The sequence below is a fragment of the Anoplophora glabripennis genome, unplaced genomic scaffold (assembly GCF_000390285.2).
Source record: "Anoplophora glabripennis isolate ALB-LARVAE unplaced genomic scaffold, Agla_2.0 scaffold74, whole genome shotgun sequence".
Lineage (NCBI taxonomy): Eukaryota > Metazoa > Arthropoda > Insecta > Coleoptera > Cerambycidae > Anoplophora > Anoplophora glabripennis.
The window spans coordinates 1121969-1135940 of record NW_019416212.1 but is presented as its reverse complement, the minus strand read 5'-3'; the positions used below and the strand labels follow the sequence as shown (position 1 = coordinate 1135940).

The following is a 13972-nucleotide window of genomic DNA, read 5'->3' as shown; positions in this document are numbered from 1 at the left end:
CTAAATCGGGATCAGACAATCACGAACTAGTAGATCCATGAGTCCAATTTCGAAGCGAACAGGACTTTATTTACTATCGACATTTAATTCGATTTTAAATCAGTTAGGTATACCTATTCTTCTGTGCACAATTAAAATAAAAACAGTAACTGCATTCGAGAAAAAAGAAGCCACCACAATTTTAAGGCTATATTAAATATATGATCATGATCAAAAGTTCGAATCACAGAACATTTTTTATTCATATAAGGGAAAGGGGATTACCGTTCATTCGATTGTATAATAACCCAAAGTTGCTACATATATATCGTTGGTACCGAAATTTTAATTGAAAATAAATACCATTAAGATGTAGTTAAAATATATTTTGCAGGTTTTATATTATCTATAATAACACAGACCAACAAAATTTTAAATCAGACACAAGACTATACTTTTCCAAAGGCTTTGACGCTCTGATCCATATCCAACCCGACCTCAAAATTGCTTCAACACATAAGGATTTCGAGATATATTAACCTAAAAGCGGGAAATTCATTCATTCATGATATCGTAACGACTATAACATCAGGTGAAGACTCAAAAAAAGAGGAGAATCAAATTACAAACACATAAATTCCCACTTTCAGTTTTCCGGGATCGCTGATTGCGAATCTAGTCTGAAGTCATAATCATAAAATTCAAAATTGCGGATCGAGTATAGCGGATGGCCGGATGGAATAAAGAATGAAAACTTTAGAAAACATTTTTGCAGTTTTGTAATGTGATATTTCACTTTTTGAGTTTTCAACTGGTACTACCCAATTTGCGAATATCAATAATAATAATAGTAATATTGGATATAATGAAGAAACCTATTTTTCGCACATTTAGGTTAGGACATCTCGAAAACCTGACGTGATGTAACAAGGACCGATTCTGAGGTCAGATTTGGATTCAGCGCATCGAAAACATTCGGGAAAAGTCCGATTTCTGGTTTAGCTCGGTTACACTTTATCGGCCTATGTAGTAATAATCCTTACATATTTTACAATATCAACTTTTTATAAAAAAAATCTATGGAATTAGTGAATCTGTTTATTGAACAAATGGATACTATATAATACAAATATAAATCACAAAACAATATATCAAAAAGTAAAAAACAATACAGCATATTTTAGTAGATGCAATATTAAGTAAATAAGTTTAGATTAAAAACAACGTTATATACATTAATTTTTGGTTAGTGATTGTTAAAATAAACAAAAAAATTATAAAAGCGCTTTATTCTTTTTGAAATCCAACATTTCCCTATCGGTAGTTTCCAATTCTTGAAGGGAAGAACAAAGTTTGATGCTAGGTGTAGAAGTATAAGCAGATCTAGAAAGTCGTGTACTTCTTCTAACTGGCGTAGCTACAAATTTTTTTTCATTTTTTATGCTTCCATCCCTAAAAGTAGTCACATATATCTACTCTCCGAATATAACAATTCATTAAAACATTATGAAACGTGAATATTAAATGCATACATATATATTAAACAGTGGTATGTACAATCTGCAGTATAAAGCATTTTTTTTTTTGAAAAAAATGTAATAGTCAAACAAGATAAATATGCATGTTTTTAATAGAAAACTTGTCGAAAACTGCTTATCACTGTAGTAAACAAAGATCATGTATGTAGTGTTACACATAGTTCTTAAAGTTTAACTTTTGTATGAATATGAATTTTTTTAGATGATACATTAAGGACATTTTGAAATAATTTCATAAAATTATAACCTAACCTAACCAAATACTGCGCTTTTACTGAACAATAGAGCTGTTCCATTGAGACACTATATTACCAAAAATGGAACTCAGAAGCTTTAGAAGCTTTAGTTATTGTCAAAACAATTAAGTAAATACACTAATTTTCACTTACTTTTTCAACTTCCTTTCTTGGACGGCGAATTGAATGATGGACGACTTAAAGACGTTCCTTGCGTCTTTCACAATCCTTGCTCTTTCATTTACAGATTTTTCATTCGCGACATCTTTAGTGCTGATGTTTAACAGACTGAACTTCTGCAGGAGAATGTCGAGGGATTCATCGACAGATTGAATCTACAATGTAGATTTTATAAGAATGTAAAAATCCAGACAGAACGAATAGAGGACAAAGCATGTCATATTGTTTTTTGGGTCTTTGAATTTTGGATCTCCGTGTCATTTCTTTAGCAAAATTTATTGTATTGGTTTAATAAAAAGTATAATATTTTCTTTTCACGTAGTTTTTAATAGTGATCTGCAATAGTTAACCGTAATTAGTAATTAATAAATTATAATAATAACGACAATGAGAAAAACGTATCTGATGTCAAATTACAAACCAAGAAAACACCATTTGCGGGAAGTTTTACTTTTCCTGTTTAATTCAAAGAAAAGTACAGCTTAAAGTCATCGAATGTTATTAGAAACTTACGGTGGACATACTCCATCGATAAAAACGTATGAGTATTGGTTTCAACATTTTAGAAGTCAAATGAACTTGCTGAATCGTGGAATGTTGATCGCACAACAGTTTCCAAACGTTTAAATGCACTCGGTATGATTCAAAAGCAAGGAAATTGGGTGCCATATGAATTGAAGCCGAGAGATGTTGAATGGCAATATTTTACGTGTGAACAATTGCTTCAACAGCAAAAAATTAAGAGTTTTTTGCATCGTATTCATCACTGGCGATAAAAAATATATAAGCTGTAATAATCTGAAGTGCAGAAAATTGTGGTGACACCAGCAAGGTGTTGTGTACTATGAGCTGCTTCAACCGAATGAAAACATCACTGGTGAATAACACCGAACATAATTGATGCCTTTGAGCCCTGTATTGAAGGAAAAAATGGCTGCAATTCGAGCAAAGGCACTACAAAGTAATTATTCAACATGACAATGCTCGACCACATGTTGCTCATGAAGTCAAAAAATACTTAGAAATGCTGAAATGGGATGTTTTACCCCACCCGCCATATTCACCAGATATTATTCCATCGGATTACTATTTGTTCGATCTTACGAAGATACGAAAAATTGAATGGATTGGTGGATAGCATCAAAAGATAAGTTCTTCTTATGCTATATGCTGCCAGAAAAATGGGGAAAAGTAATGGACAATACTTTGAAAAATAATGATGTACACAATTTTGCACAATAAACCATCAAATTTACAGAAAAAAATCCTCAAAATTAATTTACAGTTCTAGCAAGAGAAAAAATTAATTTCTTTAACAAAAAAAAAATATATATTTACCTCTGCTCCCTGAACAATGGCAGTTCGATAACATTGGACAGCGTTACTAATATTACCTCTGGACTGTTCGATGGCAGCTCGACACTCCCAATACTGAGGTTCCTCTTCGAGTTTCTGATATTTTTGTCGAATTAATTCCAACCACCCTTCGCACTGTGGCCTAGGATATCCCTAAATAATAATAAAAAAGTTATGTCATTTTTCAGCAACCTAATAGGGCAGAATTTCCTAGGAGCTTAAACACATTTAGATTTAACATAAAGCGTATAAAATGTATTCACAAAAAAAATTAATAAATAAACCAGTTTTGTTTGTAGGCTTTCATGGCTGTCGTTAATGGTTGAATGACAAACAAATAAAACTAAAGTAAGTTTCCAAAAACAATCTCTTTCTGTTTCCAAAACTAAAACGACATGTGAAACAACTCAACAAGCAAAACGTGTTTCAGAACTTCTGAAGAAGAGACCGATATGTCTCTCAAAACGTCAAGAGTTGTTAATCGACGACGTAGCAACCAGCCCGGAAATCATTCAACCAACCAACAACTAATAATTAAACCAGTTACAGTGAATTAATTTAAATTCTTATAAAATATATATTAAAAGTGTATGAGCAAACAGAGGGAAATAGACAATTATTTAAATTAAATTTCAAATAGTTTTAGAAATTGAGCTTGGGGTGAACAGTTACAACTCAATTCACAATTTGAGGAAAAAATATTTTTTTTTCCATGAAGCACATGGATTATGGCTCAAACATGATTGCAGAATTTGGTCTTATAAAAATCCTCGAGTGATTCATTAGGTGCCCTTTTATCCTCAGAAGGTCCACCGTATGGTGTGGTTTTGGAGTCAAGGCATTATAGTACCTTATTTTTTTAAGGATGATGGAAATCGTAGTACTGTTAATGAAGAGTCTTACAGGGATATGCAAACAGAAAATCTTCCGCCTAAACTGATAGAAGTTTACATAGACAATGTGTTTCTTTTCACAAGATGGTGCGACTTATCACACACCTTATCAAACAATTGATTTATTGCAACAACAACTCCCTTGCCGGGTTATTTTGAGAATTATTTTGTCAACTGGCCACCAATGATATGTGATCTCAACCCATTGGACATTTTTCTGTAGGGTCATATGAAATCATTGGTTTACAGAAATAAGTCACAAACAATATCTGACCTTAATTTGAATATTCTACCAACAATTGAAAATATACCACGCGAAATGTATGAGTAAGTCGTCTAAAATTGGATCTTCAGAATTCATTCAATCAGGGCAGGCCTAGGAGTTCTAAGAGTGGGCACACCCACACAGGGCCTAGACTGAAGGAAAACTTTTAGTTAAAATGAACAATAAAATTCTTTAAAATATAATGTAGTAAAAGTATCCGAGAACCGAGTACTTGATTCTCAAGAATATTCGATTTTGCCAAATCCAACAAATTCGGAAAGATCAATAATTTAATTGCAATATTAAAATATGGAAGTGTGAGACGTCTATTTCCAATCAACTGAATTGTATGATATAATAATATAAAATAATTATATAAAAAAACTTACATCTTGTATTAATTTTACCAAATCTTCCAAGGCCGCTTTAGCAATACCCTCGGCATTTCCGTCATTCAATACCAACGGCTTAGCAGTAGTACTTTCTGAAGGACACTCATAATTTGAATGTTCAATTCTCAATTCTTCGTAGCTACCTTTACTTAAATCTTGATTGACCTCAATGTTTTCTTTGTTCTCTTCATCTACAATTTCTAACTCCTTATCTTGTTCTCCAAAACATTTTAAATGGTGGAAAGAACCAAGACTTTTTCCCCTTTTTACCAGCCAGTCGTTTAATCTCTTCTGTAAGTCATATAAGGAAGGCAATGGTGTCGCAGGACGGTACAGCGACCTTAAATATTTAGATGATCACTTAGTAAACATACAAAGGTATTAGTTCCTATATTTGCTTACAAATTACTAATACATTCTGGAAATTGTTAGAACGAAAAAGAAAAGTGAGTTACTTATGGCCATCTTTGAAAACTACCCAATTTATAAAATGACTAACCTTCGAGTGCTGAGAATTGATTTCGGAGTAGACTTAGCAATGCTTCGCCGTTCATAAGCTGATGGAGTTTTAAAAACTATACTTGATTCCCGGCTGCTTTCTGCTATAGGTGATATGTCATGTTGAATGGTGGAAGGTTTTAGTTTTGAAACGTCATCCATTGATTGAGAAAATTCAATACGAGCAAAAGGATCTCGTTGACCAAATTTAACAGTGCCTGTAAACAATTTTAAAAAATATGTACAAAATAAAAAATATATTCTAAAACATAAATTTATGGAAAAGGGAAAAATAGAGACAATCTTACCACCACGTTTTTTCCTCTCAAAGTGTTGAGCAGACAATGATCGTCTCATTGGTTTATTCTTTGTAGGTCTATCATTATGATTCAGATCTGTTGATTTTCCACTGTTAGAAACAGGATTATCTTGGGTTCTGATCTTCTGTTTATCAGTTTTACAACTTGCTACGATATCTTTTGCAGTTTTGGAACAATTACTTTCTAAACGAGTTGAGCATAAAAATCTTGATGTGCATGGATTAAAGTCAACGTTGGATTGTCTTGAGATATTCGTGGAACTTATATTTTTACCTCTCAGTTGTTTACTTCCACATAAAATAGATGAAGCCTCTTTTTTCACAGGCTGTAATGATTTTGGAGGGTTCTTAACTGATTGTGATCTCTGAACTTTTGTAATTAAAGGTTTCCCTTCGTTAAAATTTGCCTGCAGTGACTGTTTTTCTGGTCGATTGTTTGTGCTAGCTGTATTTTTAGTTTTATTCTGACCACTTCCAGAAATTTGAGACTGTCTACTCAATAAAGATAAATCTTTTCCTTCCAGTTCATGTTTCAATAAAGGGTTAGCTTTTAACATTCTCTTGTAACTTGTAAGAGTTTGTCTTACTTCTGGCCCTTTTTTCTTTATTGATGGCTTTCTATAAAAATTATATTTTCTTGAATCACTCTTATTTTCTTTACCATCCGATGTACTTGGTTGAATATTTTTTTCATTTCTATCCATTTTAAATGGCTTTTCTCAAAAAATAGGTATATTTTCTATTTAGTCACTTTCTTTCAAAATGGTTTAACGTTTAAGTCAAATTCGTTGAATTCAAATTGAAATTATTGTCAGTTGATACAACGAATATAGCAACATTCATTATTCATATATAGAACACCATAGGAAAGAAGGAGGAGGAGAAGGAAGAAAGACAAATATTCTACTCACAAAATTCTAATTTAAACTGCTTCCCTTTTGCAAGAAAAATCACATTAATATCACATGTGACGTCATGACTCAGTTAATTGTGCGTTTCTTTTAATTTTCCGAAGTGAGTTTGAATTGAGAATTTTTACCCCCACTTACTACTATCTGCATTAGCTTGAGAGCTTGTTCACTTGGCTCATTTTGTGCTCAGTTATTTAAAGTGAGATTAGGCACGATTAGGTTTGTTTTTAAAAGCTAAAAGTTGCAAATAATAAGTATAAGTAGATAACGTATTTTCAATAATAATATTTCGCATTTATATGGTTTATTTATACTTAACTCATATGATCGTTCCTTTTACAAGATGAATCACAACAGAAACAACTGATGTGAGTACACTCACCTCACGTGTAATATGTACTCAGTTGCCTGCAAAAGGGAAGCAGCTATAATTCACAGAACACATAGAAACAAAATCTAGACTGTGCTCAAGAAATCAACCATATTAATAGTGTAGACAGTATTTTATACTCAAGGTAGACAAGAAGTGAAGAGAAGACTTGAGCATACAAATTTGAATCCCGTTTTATGACCCATATTAAAGTTTAACGGGTCGCCGTTGTAGCGCTGATACACTGGAAAGTCTTGTAACGAAGTGCGCTTACAACGCCGCGCGTCTTTATTATGTTTTATGTTCTGTGGGCCTATGGATGTGGCGACATTTTTAAGTTTCTTTACAAAAAAATATACATAATTAATACTATGTTTCAAATGAAATTGGAAACTACTTCATTAATACAGATAATGCAGCAGTAGTTAAATATATTTATAACGCTATCATGGATAACGGATAACAGATTATAAAGATGTAAACAAATACCGCCATGTTCTAAAGAAGTAGATTGAGGACATGTGCAAACAATGTTATCTGTAACCTCTGTTCTATGGTGTATGATTAATCAGCTTCCAATTTCCAATCTTCCATTCATGGAGACTCTCCATACTTCCATTACTCAATTCTCAATTCCTCCATTTCCTCCGATTTGACATGTGCTTCAAGGGCATGTTACTCTACTACTCTACTCTGTATATGAAAATAAACCGATTAAGGTACATTTTCGTTTTTAAAATTTTTTAAATTGGTTGAACCACTAACCTAAGTTTCATCAATCTACCTTCATCTGTAATCTGTAGACTTATTAGTACCGATATTCTGAATTTATTTTTAAATTTCTTCGTCTTGTGGGTAGATATTTTGAAACCAGTTTCCTTTAGACTTGTGATTCATTAAGACTTTTTAGGTCTAAGATGATGCAACTAACACCCCGATATGTCATGAACTTAAAAAAATAACCTAGGTATATTATAGGATTATTATGTTTGACGTAATGATGAAAAAATGTAAAATGTATAGCAAAAGTTAAAAATTGGGATGTCTTTCTTAGGCTGGCCGTCTTTTGGATACGTTTTCGTCCGAATTATTTTACCCAATTTTAACAATAACACCAAATAGGTATCGAGGGCTCATTGAGATAGGTTAAGATTGGAAATCGATATATGAAATAAGGGGAGCGATGCAATCGAGTCTTCAACCACTAACAAACACGTAAAAAAGCACTGGATTGCCCAAAAGAACCGCTAATGTAACGGGCCAGCAACTTATAGATGCAAATTCAATAGGGATGAAAACAATAGTCCATCTGTAGCAGGTAGCAGGACTAACCACCGAAACTGAAACATAGCATGCGCCCCTAGTTCTACCCCAGTAACAGGCCAACAGCAGTTTTAGGTAATAACATGGTCATTAATCGCGGTGTTGCCAGATCGATCTTCAAGAAATCAGGAAGATTAAAATTCAAAAGAATCTTATTTGCATCTTAAAATAAAAAGCCATATATTACTTATATTTTTTAAAACAATACTAAAATAAATGTATTAAAATAATAACTTTCTTAATGTAAAGCGATAATTGCATAATAATAATAATTATTATTATTATAAAGCAACCTGTGTAATGCATTATTATTATGATAAATAAAATAGTTAGCGAAATTATTAAAAATTTATATAATGATAAATTATTTGAACATATTTCACTATCTAGAAATTATTATGTATTAAATAAATAATAATAATATCTCTATATCCCTTATTCTAATAGCAATGACTACCCTGGAAACTGAAATCTTGTGCGGGAGAGGGGCAGTATTAACCAGTAAGTTGCATTTGCGCTCAGAAACGACTTACATTCGTAAGCTCTAATCACCATTCGGTGCAAGAAGGTAGGAAACTAGAAGAACGTCAATAATTAGGGGGATAATCAAACGCCCACCGGAATCAATTTTGCATATTGACCCAAGCCAACGGTTTTCTGGTTGCGAGGATCGAATCCTTAACAGTGTCATTCATTGAATCAAGTACTGACACGTTAAACTCCTCGGCCACCGGCCGACAACAAATAAAATCTATCAATTAATGGCAACTAAATAGAATAAAGGCAAGACATATTTGAAATTTACATAACTATAGGTATGGATATGTAAATATATAAATACGCATAAAACCTGTGTTGTATTTAACAGTTTTTGAAACAGAAATTGGACAGGCTATTCTTTATATACGTAGTATAATAAATTGAGGTAAGTGTTCTAGCTTCTTTATAAGAAAATTTTATACCTACTGTTTTTTGATTTTGAGATATAACCTATCAAAGATATTTTTTTAATCAAATTTTAGCCATATCTTTGCCAAATAATATAATGCATTAAAATTTGGCTAAGAATGCAAAGATGTGTTTGTTTAGTGTAGTTAGTTTTTGACCATTTGCTAGAGGTCGTTAACTATAATCTTACATAGTGACATTATTTTCATATACTTATATAAGAATTATTTTAATTTTTCTGAGGTTAGGTTTTTACGGTGTATGTCGTAGGGGCAGGGGACAGATATGTAAGTTAAAATACATAAAAACGGTACTATATATGGTTGATATATCTGAAATGCACTGTTTTTTTTTGAAAAAAACGTATTGACTGTCCCAAAAGTTAATCAACTATATCAAGTCTTATTTTTTATGTTCTATCAGGCCTCATCAAATGTGATGATATCTTTTTCAAAAAAGGCCCCTATTATAATATGTGACTAAAGTAGGATCGTATTCGATGCAAAGTAGAGCAAAAAGTTGTCGGTCTTTTATCAAAGGAAAATCGTGTCATCATTTTTAGGAGGCGTAAGAAGAACCATTTCAAATTTAAAATGAAATTGAATGTAAAATCTGAAATACCGCTGCATACGCACTGTATTCTGCTAGTAGCTGTAGTCGCCCAGGTGCATCGAGTGTACACGAAGTGGTCAGTTATACGTCAAATACTAACCTGGCGAGCTTGGTCGTATATCAAAGAGCGCTTCCAAAAAACGAGTAAACAACAGTGGCGCGTACAGATGTAAAATGCAGTACATACGAGGAAATTAAAAAACAGATTGGATTTATAATAGATTACATTTTAAATACAAAGTTTATGAGAATAAAGGAATTTTTGTAGGAACAAAAGGGTGCCAGACGAGAACTGATATCCCTTCGTCCCTTCATAATGTATAAAGAAATTATTCAATTTCTAAAACCCTTAAAAGCGTATGGCACTAGATCCCTTGACAGGCAATGATTTACTACTTTGCATCGAATATGATCCTACTTTTTTATAGCAATTACCTATATCATGATTGATTGTGATTCTAAAAATTGATGGTCTTAAATTTAAAACAAACGTATCAATAATATCGGGAATGTGACAAATTGGTAGGTATAGAGGTATGTATACTTATTATGTGGTAACTTGTATACTATATATAATAAACAGTAAGTGTACGAGGTAGCTGTAATTCAATTTTTAGATTCAATTAAGTGTATATGTAGGCAGTACAAAATTTGGTAGAAGCTACCCCTTTAGATTTATACAGAGATATGAGATATTAGTCTATTTTACATATGTAAACATTGATTTAAATTCTGTAGAAATTTTTGTTTGTGCTAATAAATTAATAAATCTAACGAAAGGATAAGTAATCGCAATCAATTTATTTTTCCTTTTACTAATGTCGTAAATATTTAAACGGAATGTTTGGAAAAACCATGAATTAGAAAAAAATAACCGAAAATTTTAAAGTTTTCCTCTTTTCGATATATTGAAAATTATAATTTCTAGGTAAACAGTCGTACCAAATTTAATTTAACGTTATTGAATAAATATATTCTAAAATAATACGCTTTGTTCTGTAGTAATAAAATAAGTCAATATAATAAAACATGAATTGTTAAATTCGAAGTTGGGTAGTGAGGGAGAAGGCCTCACCAAAGCCGAAGCCGAGTCCCTCCCACCACCGTCCACACCAAAACATTGGAACGTCGGCGCGACGTGACAACACCGCCGTGCAACAGCCTAGTCAGTGTCGGTATTGCTTCAATAAAAGTACAGCAGTAGGAACAAGATGGTGACGTCTGATTTGCCGTGCCGCTCGGGACTCGCAGAAAAACAGTAAATCCAGACACGACCTGTCGACCCCCCAAGAAAACGGTCCACCGCAGACGCTCAACGCACCCACTTTGACTCTCGGCCATGCACGGATGAGCCGTTCGGTGGTTGTTTCGGTGGCACTCAGTGGTAGAACTCGCTTTTCCGGGATGTGCGGGCAGTGATCACCCCTGGCACTATGTCGGCTGCAGCCGGGGGCAGACCCAGCTCCGGCTCCGGGCCTTCCGTGGGCAACGCCGTCTCCCTGAAACCGATCGAGGTCCCCCAGGCTCTGCAGAACGGAGAGAAGTTCATTAAGTGGGATGAGGTAGGGATTCCATGTCACGGCTCCGGTTACGGCCGCATATATCGGTGTTGAGTGCCATAAATCACCCGTTGATTCAGCCACCAGTGATTCCCAAACCCTTTGCCCATAAAAATTATCGCATAATTATGTTAATACTATGCATAATCTGCATTGCTGCGGGGAAATACGAACAAATTTATGCAATAACACGTTTGTTTTTGTTTAGCGACAATGCTAATATGTTCCTGATGTGATGCTGTGACATTTTCATTTTAGGATTTGCGTTAGAAAATTAATTAGGTATTTTGAAAATTTAGACAGAACTGTCAAAAATCAAAGTTGCCGCGCCGAGTGGTTACTAGGGTTACTAACCTCCAATGTACGTTATAATTTTTCTTCACATTTTAATTATTCAGTAATTATAAACTAATGTAATTCATTTTGGTTATTTGTTTTCGACTACCTATATTTACCATGTAGCAAAAGAAAAACGAGTATTAGGAACTAAATTTTTTAGTGATCCATTCTGTCATAAAATTACAATTATATGTTTTCCATCTGTTTTAATACACGCTGTTAAAGATATATTGCTTAATATGGTCCAACTTATAAGACACAGTACATAAATCACAAATTCATTGCAAAAAATAAACTATGCACCTGTTCAGAGCCACTTGGGATTGAGAGGTCAGTTAAATTGAAACCTGCTACCAGTTTTAACCTTACAAATACGTATTATTTTGGTAATTTAATATAGGTAATAGGTAGTAGGTGGTAATTAGTATATTTGCATACTATAAATATCCTAATTTTGACATCCCATTGACATCATTTTTGTTAATTTTTCTTCACATACTAATGTATCAATAGATACAAGCCATTTTCATTATTTGTTTATCACCATACAGGAAAAAAGTATTTTTTTTAGCCTTAGTAGAGACAAAAATTCGCATAATTGTGTATTTTTTAAAACGCAACACCATTAATTTTGTTAACACTATCTATTTATGGATTTTTAAAACCCCGTCTTATTGATAATCCAATAAAAGAAAATTATTTTAATTAATTTATAGTAAATTTTTACATTTTCTTAAATTACGAAAAGTATGTGTTTTTTTTTTGAGCTGTCATATCCCAAAACCTTCCCAAGTATGTATTGTATTAAAAGAAACTATAATCGAAGACTTGTTTACTACATAAGATATAGGGTGTTTAATTAAAAAAAAAAATTTGAACATATCTTCGAACATATCCGTATTCATAAAATATAATCGGGATATACATAGGTTCCTAATATTAATTTGATGAGAATTTAGGAAAATTTTTAGAATTAGCTTAGCACCTTTAAAGTACTACCTGAAATGAATTTTTATTCAATTCAATTTTTTATCGCCATTGCTCATTACGTCATTTTATTACCTCATTATTATTTTTCTGGTCCACAATCATACATTTATAAAATTCTACGATCTATCTAGTACAACAATTTGTGTTTATATTATTAAATGTTCAAATAATATAAACTCTTCTTCGCATATTGTTTGGGAATCACTGATTTCTGGCGTATTGCACCGAAACACCTCTTGTAAACAAATCATTAATTTATAAATTGTACACAATATACTGTCGTCGCCTCATTACAGTCTTTATCTGGGATCTGGGATTATTTCACTAAGGTAATCCTGTACGCGATAAGCGCCACACTATGGTTTAATACCAAAGTGCTCAGCCGATATTTTTAGACGATAATTACTGGAGGAGGACACTTGAAAATATATTGACAACAGCTCTTTAATGGCATAAATATGTAATTAACATAGATAAGGATATTTGTACTGTTCAGCATGAGGTTTATTAATACGTTCGGTTCATTTTGGGTGTATGAGGCGCACGTGACGTAGTAAATTAAAAATAAATTACAGAGATAAGGCCACGTATGTAAAATTACAAACTACATCATTGCTTATTTTCACGCCACACCAGATAATGTAAAACTATACAAGTAAATTTACGTTAAGCATGTAATTTTACACTTTTTCTGTAATTCACACAAAATGACAACTTACAAATCGATATAAGTATATTTACGACAACTAAAGTGTCATTTTACTAAGAAGCAAGGAAATAGTATAGTATAGTAATAGTATAGTATAGGAAATACATACGTAGTATTTTTAAGACGACCAAAAAGTCTATTTATATTTTTCCTAAGTGGCAAGGTAACAACTTATCTAAATGACGGGAAAATAAATTAAATAAAAAATTTAGGGACAAAGTATTGAAAAAAAATCAAATATAATTGGGTAGTTTTATTTTAAGTACTATGAAAATATAGGGAAAATGTTCTCTACATTATTTTTTATAGTGAGAGTCCATTGTTCTGCTTTTGTTCGAAATAAACTTTTCAATTACTTTTTCGTTATAGGTATTTCTCGCACCATTTTTCTGCAAGTGTTGCAATCAACTTAAACTTTTACAATATTTTTAAAAAACAAGAAACAACATGTAAGTATATAACAAAATTTTACACACACCTGAACAAATTACATTTATTAAAAAAAAAGAGGTGAATAGCTATTATTTAGTTACGGTCGGACCAAACTGCATAGTA

General features: G+C 32.5%; 2 protein-coding genes across 3 annotated transcripts in view; one reads left to right on the top strand and one right to left on the bottom strand.

Moving 5' to 3' along the window:
• Nucleotides 1-1153: 1153 nt before the first annotated feature.
• LOC108906124 lies at nucleotides 1154-6394 on the bottom strand. Its single transcript, XM_018709290.1, has 6 exons — nucleotides 5646-6394; nucleotides 5339-5555; nucleotides 4837-5179; nucleotides 3272-3442; nucleotides 1907-2088; nucleotides 1154-1431 (listed from the first exon to the last, which is right to left on the bottom strand). The coding sequence occupies exons 1-6, from the start codon at nucleotides 6358-6360 to the stop codon at nucleotides 1254-1256; spliced, it is 1806 nt and encodes a 601-aa protein (XP_018564806.1). The 5' UTR covers nucleotides 6361-6394; the 3' UTR covers nucleotides 1154-1253.
• Nucleotides 6395-11002: 4608 nt separating this feature from the next.
• LOC108906145 (1-phosphatidylinositol 4,5-bisphosphate phosphodiesterase classes I and II) overlaps nucleotides 11003-13972 on the top strand; it is a 97475-nt gene continuing 94505 nt past the window's right edge. For both annotated transcript variants that reach the window (XM_018709336.2, XM_018709335.2), the window contains exon 1: nucleotides 11003-11382. In XM_018709336.2, coding sequence (XP_018564852.1) covers nucleotides 11254-11382 — 129 coding nt within the window. In that variant the 5' untranslated portion in view covers nucleotides 11003-11253. The remainder of the gene's footprint in view (nucleotides 11383-13972) is intronic.